This window comes from Pseudochaenichthys georgianus, chromosome 8 (genome assembly GCF_902827115.2).
Source record: "Pseudochaenichthys georgianus chromosome 8, fPseGeo1.2, whole genome shotgun sequence".
Lineage (NCBI taxonomy): Eukaryota > Metazoa > Chordata > Actinopteri > Perciformes > Channichthyidae > Pseudochaenichthys > Pseudochaenichthys georgianus.
The window spans coordinates 28,030,612-28,047,979 of record NC_047510.2 but is presented as its reverse complement, the minus strand read 5'-3'; the positions used below and the strand labels follow the sequence as shown (position 1 = coordinate 28,047,979).

Here is a 17,368-nt window from a genome sequence, read left to right as displayed (position 1 = left end):
CAGTGAAACAGAGCACTTGACTACGTCCAGCTCACATTGATCTGATGTCTCTCAATATGCAACGCTGAGAGACCCGGTGTGAAACCCTGCTCTCTCTACTTTACTCAACCGGTCCAGTAAGTGTGAAACGCTAAAACTCACTTTAAAGCTTTCGTGTGATTAGCAACTCGTATTGTGCACGCTTCTGCAGATGTAAAGCTCGCTATTAAGGGCACATTAGGTGCTGATGGCTCATTAACCAAAGGAGGGAGGGAGCGTACAATCTTAAGACGGCAAGAGGAGAGGGGATCATATGCACAGTAGCAGACCATGCCCCTCCCCCTCGCTAAGCGCTGCAGAGATGCAAGGGAATGTGTGTGTATGAGTGTGTGTATGTGAGGAGCTGTACACTACATACGGTAGGAGGAGGGGGGATGGGGGAAAGAAAGTGTGTGTTTATGTGCGAGTGGAGGCAGTTTGATGATGGTTGCAGATGAAGCAGGAGCGCACAGGACAGGAAGTGGAGGTGTAACCACAGCTGGCCATGTTTTTTTCTGCTCCACCTTCTAATGTCGTGTGTGTGTGTGACTGGTTTTGCAATTGTTTGAGTAATATAAGCTATGCAAAGATTAAAGATTTTTCAACATCAAATCCCTGGGGGATTTATAATATCTCCTTAGTAAGAAAGCTCCACTTTACCAGGCTAAGGGGGGTGGTGGAAGAGGAGGGGGGGGCTGTCAGAGCGGTTTGCCCAGGAGGGAGATTGTCGGCCTGGGGTAGCACAGTGGAACAGGGGGCGTGGCTACTCCGCGAGCCTCCCAGGACGGGGAAATGTGCTTCTCTTCACATGTTCAATGCTTATGAGGACCGACAGCAGAATGCACAATGCACTCCTCTGCCCCTGCACCGCTATGTGCCAAAGCTCCTCATGCACAATCTCACACATACACACACATGAGTGCACACACACATACATAAAGATCTCCATTGGTGATGAACACTCACACAATTTCTAACCGTTTGTCTAAGCTGGGACCAGCCAGCAGCCAGAACAACCATACATGGCTTTGACCCTGAATCAAACATTGCCAGAAAGAGGGGACGGGAGGGGGTTCATAAAAATAGGACGAGTTACTTCTGTAGAAAAATAGAGGAATTTCCAGAGGCTGATAAAATGTCTTTGGCACTTCTGAAAACACAGCATACAGAGAGGAATTGGCACTGAGTATAAAAGGCCAGACTAAAAAGTTCTACAGGCAGAAAAAGATCAAGATAATCTCAGTTCATCCACAAATGAATTTGGCCAGTCCTGGGTGGATTTGAGCCTGAACTGGCCCGTACTCCACCATCTCCCCGTCCACAGTGATCATGCCTTGTGGCGAGACGGGCTCCAGCCGCAGGGCCTTCACCTTCTCATACACCAGGTGGGGGCAGCCGCACGCCAAGTGGCCGCCCTTCTCCATGGCGAGGAACAGCCGCAAGAGGGCTGGACGGGAGATTCCTGCTGTCACATAGAACAGATGAATCACCCCGTCGTCCGCCATCGCCCCCGGCGCTGTCCACAGATCCTCGGCCAGGTGGGACTGGTAAATAGCCAGCACCAAGACAAAGTCCTCCTCCTTGACGACCGTCCAGCTGTCTGGTATCGGCTGATCGAGCCCGGGGAGAAGAGAGTCCTCCGGTGCTCTGGTCTTTCCGTCGCTCTGAGTCTCCGGTCTCTTGGTGGTGATAGCGTTGTTGGAGGAGTTGGTGAGGGTGTTGTGGTTGGAATTTGTGCTGTTGTGATTGTGTCGAGAGTTTTGGTTCGGAGAGGTGTTGGGGATGAGTTGGCAGGGAAGGGAGGAGCAGAGCGACTGATGCTGAGGGGTGGAGGGAGGCTGGTTAGACTTGATGCTCCCTTTTGGAAGTGTTGGCGCCTCTTTAACTGGAAGATACGCCAACCTGCCCTGGTAGACTCTGAGGGAGGCCAGGCGCACCAGGGTGCCCATCAGGAAGCGAATGGCTCCGACGTGGCGGTACTTCTCGCTCTCGATGTCGACGTCGGCCACGAAACCCCAGGCCAGGGACAGGAAGGAGAAGAGGCGCTGTCTAGAGGCCAGGTGGATCGACACCAGGTCCATGGAGCCAACAAGACCTTTGCACAGCATGAAGCCACAGCTCAGCAGAAGCTCCTCGTTCCAAGCTGGAGGCGACCTGAGAGATGGTTACAAACATCAAGAGTTAGAAACAATCCGTAAGACAATAATCACGATAAATTGTTTTTGCAGAATTGCAGAATTTTCAGTCAAAGGGATTTTCGAAGATTCCGTCAGAAGCACTATAGTTTCCATTTGTAGTCTAAGAAGTATTGTCCAATCAAGTTTGAGTAGACTCTGGTGGATTGCTGTTTAACAGTCTGTGTGGAACGCATTGGCCGAAATGCAATCTAAAAGTCCATCGCCTATCTTCGATCGAGAATTTAGCATATAATAAGCTTAAAATAAGCTTCAACCTGGATATTTCGGATCCCATCCTAGGCTTTGTCTCTCAACTCCAACTCCATTCTCATATATTAATATGCTAAGTGGACTGTTATCAACAAACAGCGCCTAGAAAAGGAAATATTGTCCCAAATATCGGATTGCCACACCAATACCATAAAGATATTACCAGACGCTATTAGATTGGCAGAACCAAACATCATGTAAATGTGTAATCACTGGGGTTGGGAACCAAACTTTCGTGGGTACCGACCAAATTATTAGTTGGATTTGCCGAGTACTTTATCATGTTATGTCTGTTACACATTTTCAGTACCTTGGAGAAACTGTTGGCTAATGATATTGGTTCAAAAGTGAATAGTACCCAACTAGTTTTCAGTAACTATTTCTGTGACAATAATCGGGACACATGACCACAGTAATGTTTAAATTCTGCCCACACCTGCACCCTGTAGAGCAGCATAAGTAAACACCTCAAGGTGATAGATACTGTATAGTTTTTTTAATTGACGTTGTGCCCACTGCCAACCAGCAGATGGAGATGAAAACCTGGACCACAACTGGTTCCACCGCTGTATTCTGGAATATAATCGCTCATAATGTGGACGTTTTTAAACCCATTACATCATTCCTTTGAGAGTTATCAGCGGCCTGGAATGACCTCTGTTGCACAGCGAAGCAGTTCCAGTTTTTGCTCCGCTGTCTCTCCTCCCTCCTGAGAGGTGATGTGCCCAGTCAGCCTTTGGCATAATTACAGCGAAAGGAGATAAATCGTTCTTTCTTTAAGGCAGAGTGTGGTTGTTCTCCTGCACTCTGGGTCCATGCATTTAAATGACTCATTAACGGACTGACTCACTGTGAGTAGTGGTGGACAGAGGCAGCCAGGGCGTTGCCGGAGCCACCTGGCAGAATACCCAGAGGGGTCTGGATGGCCTCCTGCCAGTCCTCCCGCTCCATCAGGCCATTTATCACCTGGATGAACAAGAACAAACAGAAACATATCATGAGCCTAATGGAAAGTAGAGTCCGTGTGTGATAAGATTAAAGGTGTTTCTTTGAGAGCTACAGTTGTTTTGTGTCAAGTAAAATAATTAATGGGAACCATCTGGACTCAAGAATAATAAATTCCTAATTATAATAAATAAACATTATCATCACTAAAGATATTGTACGTCAACAGTAAAAGAAACATAAGCCATCATTAGAAGAAAATGTAAGACTTAAAACGTTATTATTAAAGATGGCAGAGATTGCAGGTGCTGGAATCCCAGACACTGAGCTATTTTGTAGTATAAATAAATAATAAATCCAAGCCTATTCTGAAAAAAAAATACGGCTAAGAGAGCTCATGATTTTCCTCTGTATTTGATTGATTTACTGTCAGGTTTGAAATGCACAAGTAGAAGCCAAAAAAAGAAGAACAAATCTACTTCTGCAATCTCTACATGAAATATTGAATAACAATTTCTCTTAGACCATGGTGTATAATTATTAAAAACAAATACAACAAGGGTTCTAAAAATGCTAAACTAAATAATAATAATTACCAAAAAATGTACAAATACAGATGAAAAACTGTGCAGGTATAATGCTAAATTGTTAGCTATATTTTACTGTCTAGCGTGTATAGACTTTATCAATCCAACAATAAATTCATCGAATATCATATGTAAATGAAAATAAATGAATAAAGATACCAATGTGTCTTGTATTTCAAATAACTTGTTTTTTTCATGTGTTTCAATCCTGGCATTTTACATCTTCTATATTGATTATCATATCACATTAGTCTCAGTAGAGTCAAAGCACCTCAAAAAGCAGCCCGTCTCCAGACATGATAACCAGAGCGTCACATTGCGACAGGTCGGCCTTCCTCACCAGCTCCCGCGCATGGTTCTGGTGCTCTGAGGAAAGAAACAAGAGCAAGAGAGAGGACAAACAATAAAAGCAAGGGCAATGGCAGAGAAAGTGGCGAGCTGCCTTCATCGCCGGCCTCTGGGGGGTATCAGGGAGATTAGGCGGAAAAGAGATTCCATTTCCCCGTATAAGGCCAAACACATCACATTAGCCCAACCAGCGGCTACTCAACAGCTCAGAGGCAGCTGAGCCGCCCTGCAAACATCTGGGACTGACAAATATCGTGTGTATGTGCATTGACTGGATGCATGTGTTTGTGTGTGTGTTCGTGCATGTGAGTGTTTGTTAATGCGCCGGCGGAGAACTGAGCTATTTGTTCAGCCTAGATTCATTGGCGGCGTCCTTGAGAGGGTCCCTGCAGGGGCTCATCCTGCCAGCATTAAAGTCTACAGTCCTACCAACCGAGACTCCCCAGAGTGTATGTGTGAGTGTGTGTAGAGGAAGTCAGCTTTGAAGAGAGTGAAAGACAGAGACAGGAAGGCAGACAGCAAAGAAGTTAGCAAGTATCGACGCACTGCCATCACTAAGGATATATGTTTCCGCTCTAGCTCAGGTATCGATCGAGTACAGGACAGAAATAAAAACAACTTTCCTCTCACTTTGCTCAACCTCTACCTGTCTCCCCCCTTTACTCTCTCCCGGGCCTCTGTTGCTGCCGTTTGTTTGCTGTGGAGGCTGGAGGCAGCGAGGCAGTGCTGTGTTGACAGACAGAGGCAGTTAGGGAGTAACTGCTCGGCTCAGCTGACTCAGCCCTTTTAACCTGCTTGGGTTGATGCTGTGCTTCCCAGCTACTTCCTTATTCAAGGGGTCACAGACTAAACCCTAAAGGCAGGGGCCGCTTGTGGTTGGGAAGATAACTTTGGAAATGGAATAGGATTTAGATTGCTAGTTACCCTGTGTCAAAGTAATGTCAATGAATGTGGAGGAAATGCATTCCTCCGCATAAGGCGGAGGTGGTTGCAGGCATGACAGACAAAAGGCGGCGCAAATCAAACTAACTAACCAATGAAAACACTCACATTTTTATGGCATACTGTCAAATTAATTACGCGTGTCTGGGCGTAGAGACAATGGATGTAAAAAGAGAACATAGATAAAGCTCCTTAATGCTTTTATTGGTCCTTGCTGACCTGCGTGTCAAAAAGAAGGCAAACATATATAAAGCAAAAGAATGATTGTTTGTTGTCTGTGATTTACTTTTTTCTCAGTAACTGTAACAGACTACATTTATTTATTTAATTACGCAATACCGTTGTGTGTCTGTCACTACTCCACAGCCCTGGTTTTCATGTAATCCAATTATCATATCCACTGTTGATTCTTCTTTAAGCTGCAAAGACTATGGCTGATATTTACACTCTGTTAAGACGATAAATACTGTTGGTGAAGACTAGAAATCTCAGGTAAGTTTCAGTCCAATCTACCATTTCCCTCCATCTCTACCGGCTGCCTCTGAGGTTATTCAGGGTAAAGATGCAGCTTGGTGCTCTGGATGCTTCATACACTATGTAAAAGGTACATGCAGACACAAGAGGCGCCTCCACTGGAACGTGTCCTTCCTCGGGCAAACGCTGTGTGATACATTCATCAAGGAGCTGCGTGCAGGACAAGTGGGTTGTGCCAGTTAATCCACTCATGGTCGCTCCTCACAGGCTACGGTATCTGACCACTGAAGGCCCTCAGCGACCCATCTTTTCCCCCCTCCTTAGGCCTCTGCTCGCCCTAAGTCAACGTCAGTAACTAATTACTCCGCCTTTTTCCATCACCATCCAGCTGCTGACCTTTCTTTAAATCCCAGGAGTCGGCACAAGAGCCTGCATACGCATCAGCACTCAATTTGTAAAATAAACAACCGCAGATTCTCCCTATTTTTGGCCGTTATATTTAATCTCTCTTTGGTAAATATCAGATATTCAGCTCATGCTCTGCCAAACTGACACTGGGTGAGCGAATTCTAACCTGTCAAATCCTGGGGTTGGAGTAAAAGGTGCATGAAAATGAAGCTGAACATTGTTTTTCTTTGTTTCTGATCCTTAGTATTCAGGGGGGTCAGTTTAAGTTCAGCATCTCTGACGACCTTAACCAACACACTGTTTAACGTCACAAAGAACCACCAGCATTTCTCACAGAATGTGGAGCAGCTGGGGCGACTGATGGAGATTGGATGTGCATCAGAGCTCGGGTGCCTGCAGATGTGGCCTGTAAATGTATGACACAAATAATGCATCATAACCTAACATGAAGGTTAGTTTAAGGAGGACACTACAGGCAAATAATAATAATAATAATAATAATAATGCATTACATTTTTTATTAGAGCGCTTTTACAGGTGCTCAAAGCGCTTTACAAGTACACATTACACATATTAGACATGTAAGAGTCATTACTGCGGACATGACCCACAGGATAAAACAGTTGTTTTCATCCAATGATCAATGTTGAGATTATGGGCTATTTGCATTCATAAAGTATTTTTTTTAGATAAGGGGAAAAATCATGTGAGATACACTTTGTCTATTTGGGTCTGTATGTCTCTTCTAAATGCACCAACAGATAGCATTCGATAATGTGTATCGACTTTTATGATACATATTTGTAATGGCTGTTGAGCGAAAAAATCTCCACTTTAGTAGCACTTATCAATTGAACACAACTTTCCAGTTTGACTCTTATCTAAATGTTGAGGATTTGTAGACAGTGGTTTGTTCATATCATTAATAGTCTTATTAATATAACATTTGACTCTAATATGTCAACACAATGAAACAGGAACTTGCAGATTTATTTTCTGGAGATCTATTCAAATGAAGCATATTTTACAAAACAATGCTTATTTTTTTCACTTTCAGTATAGAGTTTCAGAAAACAAAAAATTGCTATAAAGTATTCACTGAAATGTTTACGCTTTTCACCTGGGGGGTGTGTGTGAGAGCTCTGAGCGTAATTGTCCCACGCTGGGGTTAAAGGTGTAATCCCTTTGTCATGGCAGGGTGACTTTGAGAAAGCGCGGGTTAAATACATGAATAATAAAGATGTGCATGTGTGTGAACACTACTGACCTGTGATGACGAGCGTGTAGGGAACAGCGGCCTCGGTCAGCATGCCCTGCACGTGGCCGGTGAAGAGCTGCAGAGCCTGGCCCCGGCCGCTGTGAGGATTCACCAGAATCATGACTCTGCAGGGCCGACGCACCTCCGCATACACCGCACCTGAGCCAGAGAGAGAAGTGAGCAAAGGCCTTGGAAGAAATGAAGCAAGAAGACAAGGGGAGGTCTTTGTATGCATGATCAAATATTCAAAAGCATGTATAAGGACAGCCTTGTCCCTGAGGGAAATAAAAGAGCATGAAAGACTAAAGTCAGAGGCTATGAAAGCATTCAGATGCCTACTGTTAATGTGACTTGCTGCTTTCTTCAAGGAGAGGACATACAGGTAGAGTGACCAGACGTCCCCGTTTTCCGGGGACAGTCCCCGTTTGTATTACCCTGTCCCCGGTTGAAACTGTCCCCGGAAATGTCCACGTTTTTTAATATGCGTTAAAAACACATAGCAACGTGAAATAAAACGTTTCATGTCAGGAAACACTGGGTGAACAGACTGCGGTCAAGCCAGCCCCCACTCCGGAAAACACAGTCAAGCCACCCCGCACGTTGTATTGCGGTCTGATTGCGGTGTGCGAATATCCTATGCATTACAGTAGAGGCCTGTAAAAACTGCCTTCAAAATAAAAGCGTTTACTCGGTCAAAAACAAATATACCTAAAAAACACACCAAACATATTCATATATACTGGAGCTTAAATTAAGAAATATGTACTATATAATGTGATCAATACTAATTTAAAACATACTACGTATAACTACCACATTATAACTGAGTGAATGTAAAATGTAAGGATACAGTTATGAAGACAGGGGTCCCTCAGGGCTCTGTTCTTGGTCCTCTCCTCTTCTCCCTGTACACAAACTCGCTCGGATCTGTCATTAGCCCGCATGGTTTTTCATACCACTGCTACGCTGACGACACCCAATTAATTCTGTCCTTTCCCCGCTCAGAGACCCAGGTCGTCGCACGCATCTCTGCTTGTTTAGCTGACATCTCTCAGTGGATGTCCGCTCATCATCTCAAGCTCAACCTTGACAAAACTGAAGTGCTTTTCCTTCCGGGAAAAGATTGTCCCTCTCTTGACCTAACTATCAACATTGGCCCCTCTGTTGTTTCCCCGACTCAGACTGCAAGGAATCTGGGTGTTATCCTAGATAACAACCTGTCGTTTACTGCAAACATCGCTGCTACAACCCGCTGCTGCAGATACACGCTTTTCAACATCAGGAAGATACGCCCACAGCTGACCCAGAAATCGACGCAGGTTCTGGTCCAGGCTCTCGTCACCTCACGCCTAGACTACTGCAACTCCCTCCTGGCTGGTTTACCTGCATGTGCCATCCGACCTCTGCAGCTCATCCAGAATGCAGCGGCTCGTCTGGTCTTCAACCTTCCAAAATTTTCCCACACCACGCCGCTCCTCCGCTCCCTCCACTGGCTTCCGGTAACTGCTAGAATCCACTTCAAGACACTGGTACTTGCGTACCATGCTGCGAATGGATCTGGCCCTTCCTACATCCAGGACATGGTTAAACCGTACACCCCAGCACGTGCACTACGCTCTGCATCAACCAAACGACTCGCTGCACCCTCGCTGCGAGGGGGACCCAAGTTCCCATCAGCAAAAACACGTGGGTTTGCTATCCTGGCTCCAAAATGGTGGAATGAGCTCCCCATTGAAATCAGGACCGCAGAAAGCTTACACACCTTCCGGCGCAGACTGAAAACTCATTTCTTTCGACTCCACTTCGAGCGATAGAATGACTAACAAAGAACTGCTAACAGAGCACTTATATACTAATAAAGGACTGGCTTAGCCAGTTGAGCAGCACTTGAAACGATTGGCTCTTTGAAACCTGATGTTCTTATATGATTCTGTTTTCCTCAAGGTTGTGTCTTCCTGGTCGAATGTACTTATTGTAAGTCGCTTTGGATAAAAGCGTCAGCTAAATGCAATGTAATGTAATGTAAAAGACATATCTGACATTTCCACTGGGTGACTCATTTCAATTGATGTTGACACCATCTCACAACACTCCTAAAATAACATTACTTTCTGAAGCACCATTTAAAATGTATGCTGTTTAAAATCTCAAATTAGATCTATTGTCCATCTATATTTTGATTATTATTTAATGGAAACTGTCCATAATCAAAGAGTCATTCGAAGTCAATCAAATACTTATTTCACTTCAGGGTGATAGCAGGTGACCCCATCTAGTCACTCAGAGAGAATCTGGACAATCTGATGTAGAGTTTCAAAATAAAAGACCTTTGAAGTCTCATATATGAGCTATCATCCCTCTATTTTTAGATAAGAATAAAACAAAAACTATCCAGTATCAAATACTTATTTCACTTCAGGGTGATAGCAGGTGACCCCATCTAATCACTCAGAGGGAATCTGGAAAATCTGATGTAGAGTTTCAAAATAAAAGACCTTTGTAGTCTCATATATGGGCTATCTTCCTTCAAGAATAAATAAAAAACTGTCAAATTATCAAAGACTTATTTCACTTCAGGGTGATAGCAGGTGACCCCATCTAATCACTCTGATGTGCAGTTTCAAAATTAAAGACCTTTGAAGTCTCATATGAGATATTGTCCTTCTGTTTGTATCCAACAGTTAAAATGTTCGAATTACATTGAACCAGAATTGTCTCCCTTTTTTCTGGTCACCTTACATACAGGTGCCTTTCAAACCATTATTAATAGCAAATCTGTGACATATTGTCAATCCCCCATGAGAAAATCATACTGTTGCTCGCTGAGTAGCTAACGGAGTGACTATACTTTGAAGCACTGGGGTAATGTAGCATCTAGCTCGAGAAGCGCAACTTGGTCAATTGACATATTACAAATAAGAAAAGTAAATCAAAGATGTTAAAAAAGAAACATGGAGATGGGAAGTCACTTGCACTACTGTTAAATCAATAGTTTGACATGTTGCTATATAGCTTAGCTTAGCAGTAAGAAACGTAATACGAAAAACACTAGCTTCATCAAGGCAATAAAATCCATCTAGAGCTCACTAATAACAGGTTCGCCTAAACTAAAAGCTGCTGTCTGTCAAACAGCTGAGACTCCAGGAAGTTACTGGTCTCGGTCAAGAATAAGCCTAACCCACAACCCCAATGAACTAGCAAATTGTTGTTTCTGCACATTGGTTTTTGTAAGGACAAAACAAATGATAGACAGAGTTAGGCTAGCTGTTTCTGCTCTTTATGATAAGCTAAGACGATCAGATGCTAGCTGTAGCTACTGTACCATACAAATAAGTGTTCGTATTAAACTCTCAGAAGTTAGCTCATAAAAGTATTTCTCCTAATGTTATATCGCGTTGAAGTGAGGAGGGGGGAGAGAGGCATATTATTTATTGTATAAGCCATTGTGTCGTGGTTGAATATCACCTGCTAAATATAATTAAAATAAAGGCCTATCAAAGTATCGTATGCATTAATAGCAATTACATGACTTCTTTAAAGAGTATTGAGTTATGTGTTTAACTTAGATAAAGTTCCCATTCTTTTTAAATCTGTTTTTAAGTGGGAGGATCAGGTTAAGCCACTGAACTGTTGCTGCCACTTAAATGGTTTGCAGCTTTTTAAAATACATTTGGAGAGAAGCTTTGCCCAGAGCTGGATTTTTCCGCTGATGCCCTTTAAAGCAGACACAGACTCACTGGACACCATAAGATGAGTCAGAGGACACAAAATGCAATGTGTGGAGGACAGAAACGTATATAAGTATTCATTTCCACCAGACTTCTTTTGTGATGCTGACTTTGGTATAAGGATGACACAATTAGAAGCACAACATATATAATGTAATATATCATGTAAATTAATTAAGATGGATACAGTAAGATGCCAGAAGCCTTGTGACTCTGTATATCTTTCTTAGCATCAATTTCCAGTCCTGTGACCTTCACTGCACTGATGCTGCTTTCACCACCCTCCACCTCATTTGGCCCGTGATGATGGGACTCGGCAGAGGTACAAAAATATCTTCCAAAGAAAAAGTGTAAACCAGCCAGGAAGGGTGAGGAGGGAGTGTGAAAACACACAGGCACATGCCAAACTCTGCCTCCATTCACTAACACAGGGTTTTGTATCAGAGCACAATGCAGCTTTCAGACACAAAGAGTCCTCTCTGCACTTCCAGAATATAGTGGAAACTGGCTTTTGACGGTAAAAGACCTTTAGAAAACAGGTTTTGCACTCAAGTGTGCTGAGCTACATAGCATATCCTCAATAAGGCCGGTTTAATATATTGTATTTGTCCTTCAATACCCTGCACGGCTCCAGGTTTCTGACTCAAAGCACTAAACTCTGATGACTCAAACAGAATTATGAATGAGGGAGTAAAGAAAAATGGCAATTAATTTGGATTATCATGCTACATCTTCAGACCCATGGGTTGCTCTAAAGTCCCCTGTGCTTCAAGGGGATTTATTTAATAGCCTAAAAAAGGTGCATTTCTAATAGATCCTTAGTCTTTTTATTATAATGAAGAACCATAATCATAATTCAAGACATGGTTTTACTTTCCTTCGGTATTTAAATAATGTAAAGTAAAGCTAAAATAACTACTCCATTAAGAGTATTGATTGAGTCATTAATCGACAGAAATATAATGGCCAACTACATCAACTACTGGTCCATAAATGTATGTAACCTACTGTAAAAAAAAAAAAGTTTTAAATGCATTCATACAAGCAATACATACTTACGATTATGTTTTTGTGTAATCAAATGGCAGTCTAGATACCATTAAGCAAAAGTACTATAAAGTCGAGTCTTCCCATTGATAAATGCGTATTACCTTCAGACTTGCCTGATGCATAGATGAATATAAGAAGGAAACCAAACGGGAAAAGTATGAATCATAAAAGTCCCTCTTTAGCTGAACTTGTCATAAAAACCCTGGGTCTGGAACCCACTGGTGTAAACAATCTGTCTTTGGCTTTACAACTAAATAAAACTCCCAAAATCAAGGCAGCTCAACACTAAACGTATGAAACATTATTGTTATGTGGTGCTCCCAATTCACGTCTCCAAAAACGTGTTTTCCCCAGACATTCCTCCTGTGCAGTGCCTGTTCGTGTGTGACAGGAAGATAGAATCAGGGTATGTGGGTGAATGGGAAATGTGTCCGTGACGTGAAGTGAGATACCTGCGGCAGTTCCTGACAGTCACACCGGCAAGCAAACTTCCACTGAAGTGTGAGTATTCTACAGTCAGATAGACACTCACACATGTAGGCAGCCTGAATGTGACAGGGCTGACAAGTGCAGAGCTGATAGGAACACCTCTCATCTCTGTGCCACAAAGTGTTTCACCATGCTGTTCAAAAGTTCTAAATAAATATGCAGCGCACCTTCCGCATCTCATAAAGAAGAACAGGTGGGAGCTGTTGAAGCGTGACACCATTCAACAAATATGTGAGCTATTCAGTGGAAGCTGCAGAAGTAGCACCGTATCCAAACCAGACTGACGTGTCCGCAAACAAGCTGCATTCCAAGGTTGGGTGAAAGTTTGCCGGAGAGATTTAAACACAGCTGCCCACTGAGGCATCACCAGACTGCGGTCAGGCGGGGCGGGGGGGGGGGGGTTGACAGGCTATCTCAGCCGTGTGTCACAGAGCAGGAGACGAAGGCTCCGGAGGGGAAGAGATGTTGGGCGGGGTTAGAGGTCGGACGTACGGTGAGGCATTTTTAGCTCTTGCTCTTGTCTCCTTCATTGAGGAGGCAGCTCAGCCTCAGGGAGGATAGATCACACTGACCGACACACACCTGACCCTGCGGCTGCTTTTGTCGCTAGCTAGTGGAATACTTTGTAAGAATTTGCAATTTTCACATCAAGGGTGCACTGGGGCCAGACCAACAAGTTTGTGAGAAATCAAGATCATCTACAATGAAATTTACAATCTCCAATCTTCAATCTTTATTGGCATCATTGCCAAGATTTCTGGCATGCAGTCAAATTCCCGTCAGTTAGGATTCCTTTAGGGTTCATCGTTCAGGAAGGTTTTAACCGGTATCAGATATTACTGATACCAAGCACTGATCAAATGTGTTGCTTCTCCAACACAGCTTGGTGGATGACAGTTGCCCCGGAGGGCTTCAAGCTAAGTTAACACAAATATTTGCAAACTTTTTTTCTCTTTACTTATTCTATGGTAACCTAAGATCCAGACATCCAATGACTTAAAACTAAATCTGGTTTAAATATAGGTTAAAAACGAAGATCTAAAAAAACAATATTGTTAAAATGTGTCTTAAAACTGGATAAACGGTTATTCTGGCACACAACCACAACCACGAGGAGACCTTTAAAGACGACCAAAGGAAACAGTCCTTTACGTTGATTTGAATGACTGATTCCTCTTCATTTGAGAACTTTTATAAATATTTGGAAGCATGGGACCTTTAAATCTCTATCTGGCTTGCTAGCAGCTGTTTGAAAAGCAGAAAAGGAAACAGCCAGTAGCAATGAAGGCAGACACTAGTTGACAAAAGTCAAAGGGAGTATCCATCATCTCCTTCCTTTGCATGCAAACTCTCTGTGGATCCTCTAAGCAGGGGCTACTGTAGCAGACCATTAGCGAGTGCGGTACTATATCATAAGCACTTAATTATTAACAGCTCATTCATTCCAATGAACCTGCCGTGAGAGTCAAAAACCCAGTGAGAGTATTGTTGGAATCAACCAAACCCAACCAATCAATAAGTAGAGTTACAATTACATGTTAGACTCCATGTTCACTCACTTTATACTCAGGGCACCACCTCCCAGACACAATTCCAATCTTGCGCTGCAATTACACTTTTAATCCAACCTTTCCATCTGCAGTACCAGATGAGATGACACGCAATTAACTTAGTTGGCAAATAGGGGATTAGTGAATCCGACTGACCTTCATTTATCCTCCCCAACAAGGCATCTATTACCAAAACATTACTCAGTTAAATCACATATCATTCTCCGTTAAATACTGTATTATTGGCTGGCCTGGATGTGGTGTACTGAAACAGGCTTATCAAATAATAATATGATCTCATCCTCGCCGAGACGCTGTTCAAAAGAGGCACACAAAAAAAGATGAGAGGACATGTTAGAGCTCTGTTAGATCCATGAGCTGGTTCATTAGTATGTGCGATTTGAAAACCTCCCAAGCTGGAGCTCTTTGATGAGTCCAGTGAGAGGACAGGGACAGAGGGGAGGGGGGGTCGCCAGATACTTCTTAGGTTACCATCTGCCTGCATGAAATAAAGGATGAAACCCAAACTGGTGCTGGCTGCAGACCAGTTCCTCTCCACACAGGAGCTCTCTGTATTCACCTGCTTGTACAGCTCGAGGCTTATTCCTTCCTACTCCGTCTTCTGAAACCAACATTCCAAATTAATCACTGTCAAGTCAAATATCCGCTTCCCTCTTTGAAAATGCCCACTGTTAAATATTTCTATATGAGTGAAAATGATATGATATAACTCGACATTCTGAGTTTGCTCCCAAATGATGAACAATTTTTTGGACAGAAACAGCTTTGTTCCATCATCAGCGAGTATCATCACCACCACCTCCTCCCAAAGGACTGATAGGGATAATTCGCTGCATACACACTTCTCGTATGGTATTCATGTTCATTACGGTCACATTGTATAACCAGGATGGAGCACGGCGTCACTAATGAGACTGGAAGACAAAAGAACCTGAGGACAGTCTGCGAGACATGTTGAGACCTAATTAGACGTAGCTGCTCGAAAAAGCAGGATGAAAAACAGGCTTTGTTTTGATGCGATTTCTCCACCCGTCAACAAAGAATCCCTCAATGGGAAATAACTGCGGGGATAATTAAGCCTGAGCACAACTACACTCTCTGCTGACAGGATCAGTGGAAAGTCTAACTGTTTAAGTGATCAGTTGTGTGAGTGTGTGTTTAAAGCATGCTCCACATCCACCATCACCCGGGCTGTTTAATAAAGGCAGCTGTAGGGGCTGCTGGCAGGCAGGTGGATCACCTTTCACGGCAGGTAGAGCAGGTTATTGAGAGCATAATGGAATGTGCACATTCTTCCTGACAAACCTGCTTGCAATAGAAAGCTGAGCTGTGGTTGCATTTTGTAAAAAAAAGTAATACGATAACCTACAGAATAGTCTTATAGGATACCACTGTGACCAAGTTTCATACAATTCAGGGATTTATCCCTCAGGCAGCAAGACTGTTAAACTCCTGAGCTCGTACTCGCATAAGCTTCTGATAGTGTGTGTGTGTGTGTGTGTGTGTGTGTGTGTGTGTGTGTGTGTGTGTGTGTGTGTGTGTGTGTGTGTGTGTGTGTGTGTGTGTGTGTGTGTGTGTGTGTGTGTGTTTATCTGTGTTTAATTCACATTTCCACATTATGTATTAAGAGTATAACATTATTCTACTTTACAGTATTTCACTTTACATGATTTGACTATATCTATCTTATGTACACAGAATACTTTTTGTTATCCCTGCATTTTACTCTATTGACTCTACTTGCATTGTTTTTATATTTGCACACTTTGACTTCCTTATTTCTAAGTATTGTGTTGCACTGGAGGAGCCTAATGCTCAAGATGTCTATTGCTTAAGATGCCTAATGCTTAAGATGAACAAAAACTACATGTTTCTCTGTTGTAACACATAGGTCTAGTATTTGTAATATACAGTTGATGTTAATTTCCACGCTGCTCACTGACCCACGGTCCCCACAGTGCTCACCTTCTCTCCGGGGAGCCTGCAGCACGGAGGCATCTCTGATGGCCCGAGCCCACCTCTCCGCCTCCTGGAGGTTAGCGAGCGGGTCCTGGACCAGCGCCACCCGAAAGCCCTGCTCCACTCTCTGCCGGGCCACTCCGGCGCTCATCCAGCGCCTCTTGAACGGGTAGAAATAGGCTGCAAAGTAGGCGCCGACGTCCGCGCTGTCCGGCCCTCTGTACGCCCGGCAGCCCACACAGTCTGTCAAGTTAAACAGCACCTTGCTCCGGCCGGGTGAGGAGCAGATCCTCTGCACGTTGAGGACGCTCTCCGTGAGGCTCACCGAGTACCGGACCCTGTCGTCGAGCGGGTCCGTGAACTCCCCGTACAGCACGCCCACCGCCCCGTTCCTCTGGCGGGATGGGTCCGCTTCGTCTTTCTCCATCCCGGGTGGACTCGGAGAGAGCGTCCCGCAGGCCGGTGTGCGGATGGCGGTGCAGACTCCTCTCAGCCTGCTTTGGGACCCTCTGACTGACAGCAGCAGCTTCCCCAGTCCACAGTCTCTCCCTAGTGACTGGAGGAGGAATGGCAGTGATGGAGCAGGAGGAGCACAGCTGACTGTCGTGCATCAGGGTTATTGTCAAGCAGGTTTGTATTTGCTTTGGCGTATTGGTGCACAGACATGATACAAATGCAGATAAACAAATATTAAAAACTAGGCTTAAAAAATGCTAATTTCTGTGAAATCAATATTTGTTTGACATGACAGAGCAATGGGAAGCAATATATGGTTGAGTATATTTCAGAAGTTGTGCCAAGATTAACAGCAATAAGAATAGAACAAGACACATGCTATACAGAGATAATAGTCCAAGAGCATGTGGATCCCGTGGAAATATACAGGAAACCAGATCGAATAGAATATTTTGAGCAAACAAACATTGTCAATTTTCAAGCCTACTACAACTAAGAAGTTCTGAACACTCCACCAAAAAGGCACACATAATGAATTGATGAATTACAAATTAAACTATTGGTTATATTGACCAATACAGATGTATTCCTTGCTCAGGCAATGCAAATGTTGTTTTCCCTTACAAAATAAGTCAATGAAATAAATCAAATGTAGGCCTATACAGTTATTTTGTTTAATGTGATACAA

General features: G+C 43.6%; 1 protein-coding gene across 1 annotated transcript; it reads right to left on the bottom strand.

Annotated features, from left to right (window-relative positions):
• Nucleotides 1–726: 726 nt before the first annotated feature.
• Nucleotides 727–16,651, bottom strand: LOC117451627 (sphingosine kinase 1-like). The gene is made up of 5 exons (XM_034090026.1): nt 16,231–16,651; nt 7,437–7,586; nt 4,269–4,363; nt 3,316–3,431; nt 727–2,172 (listed from the first exon to the last, which is right to left on the bottom strand). The coding sequence occupies exons 1-5, from the start codon at nt 16,649–16,651 to the stop codon at nt 1,263–1,265; spliced, it is 1,692 nt and encodes a 563-aa protein (XP_033945917.1). The 3' UTR covers nt 727–1,262.
• Nucleotides 16,652–17,368: the final 717 nt, after the last annotated feature.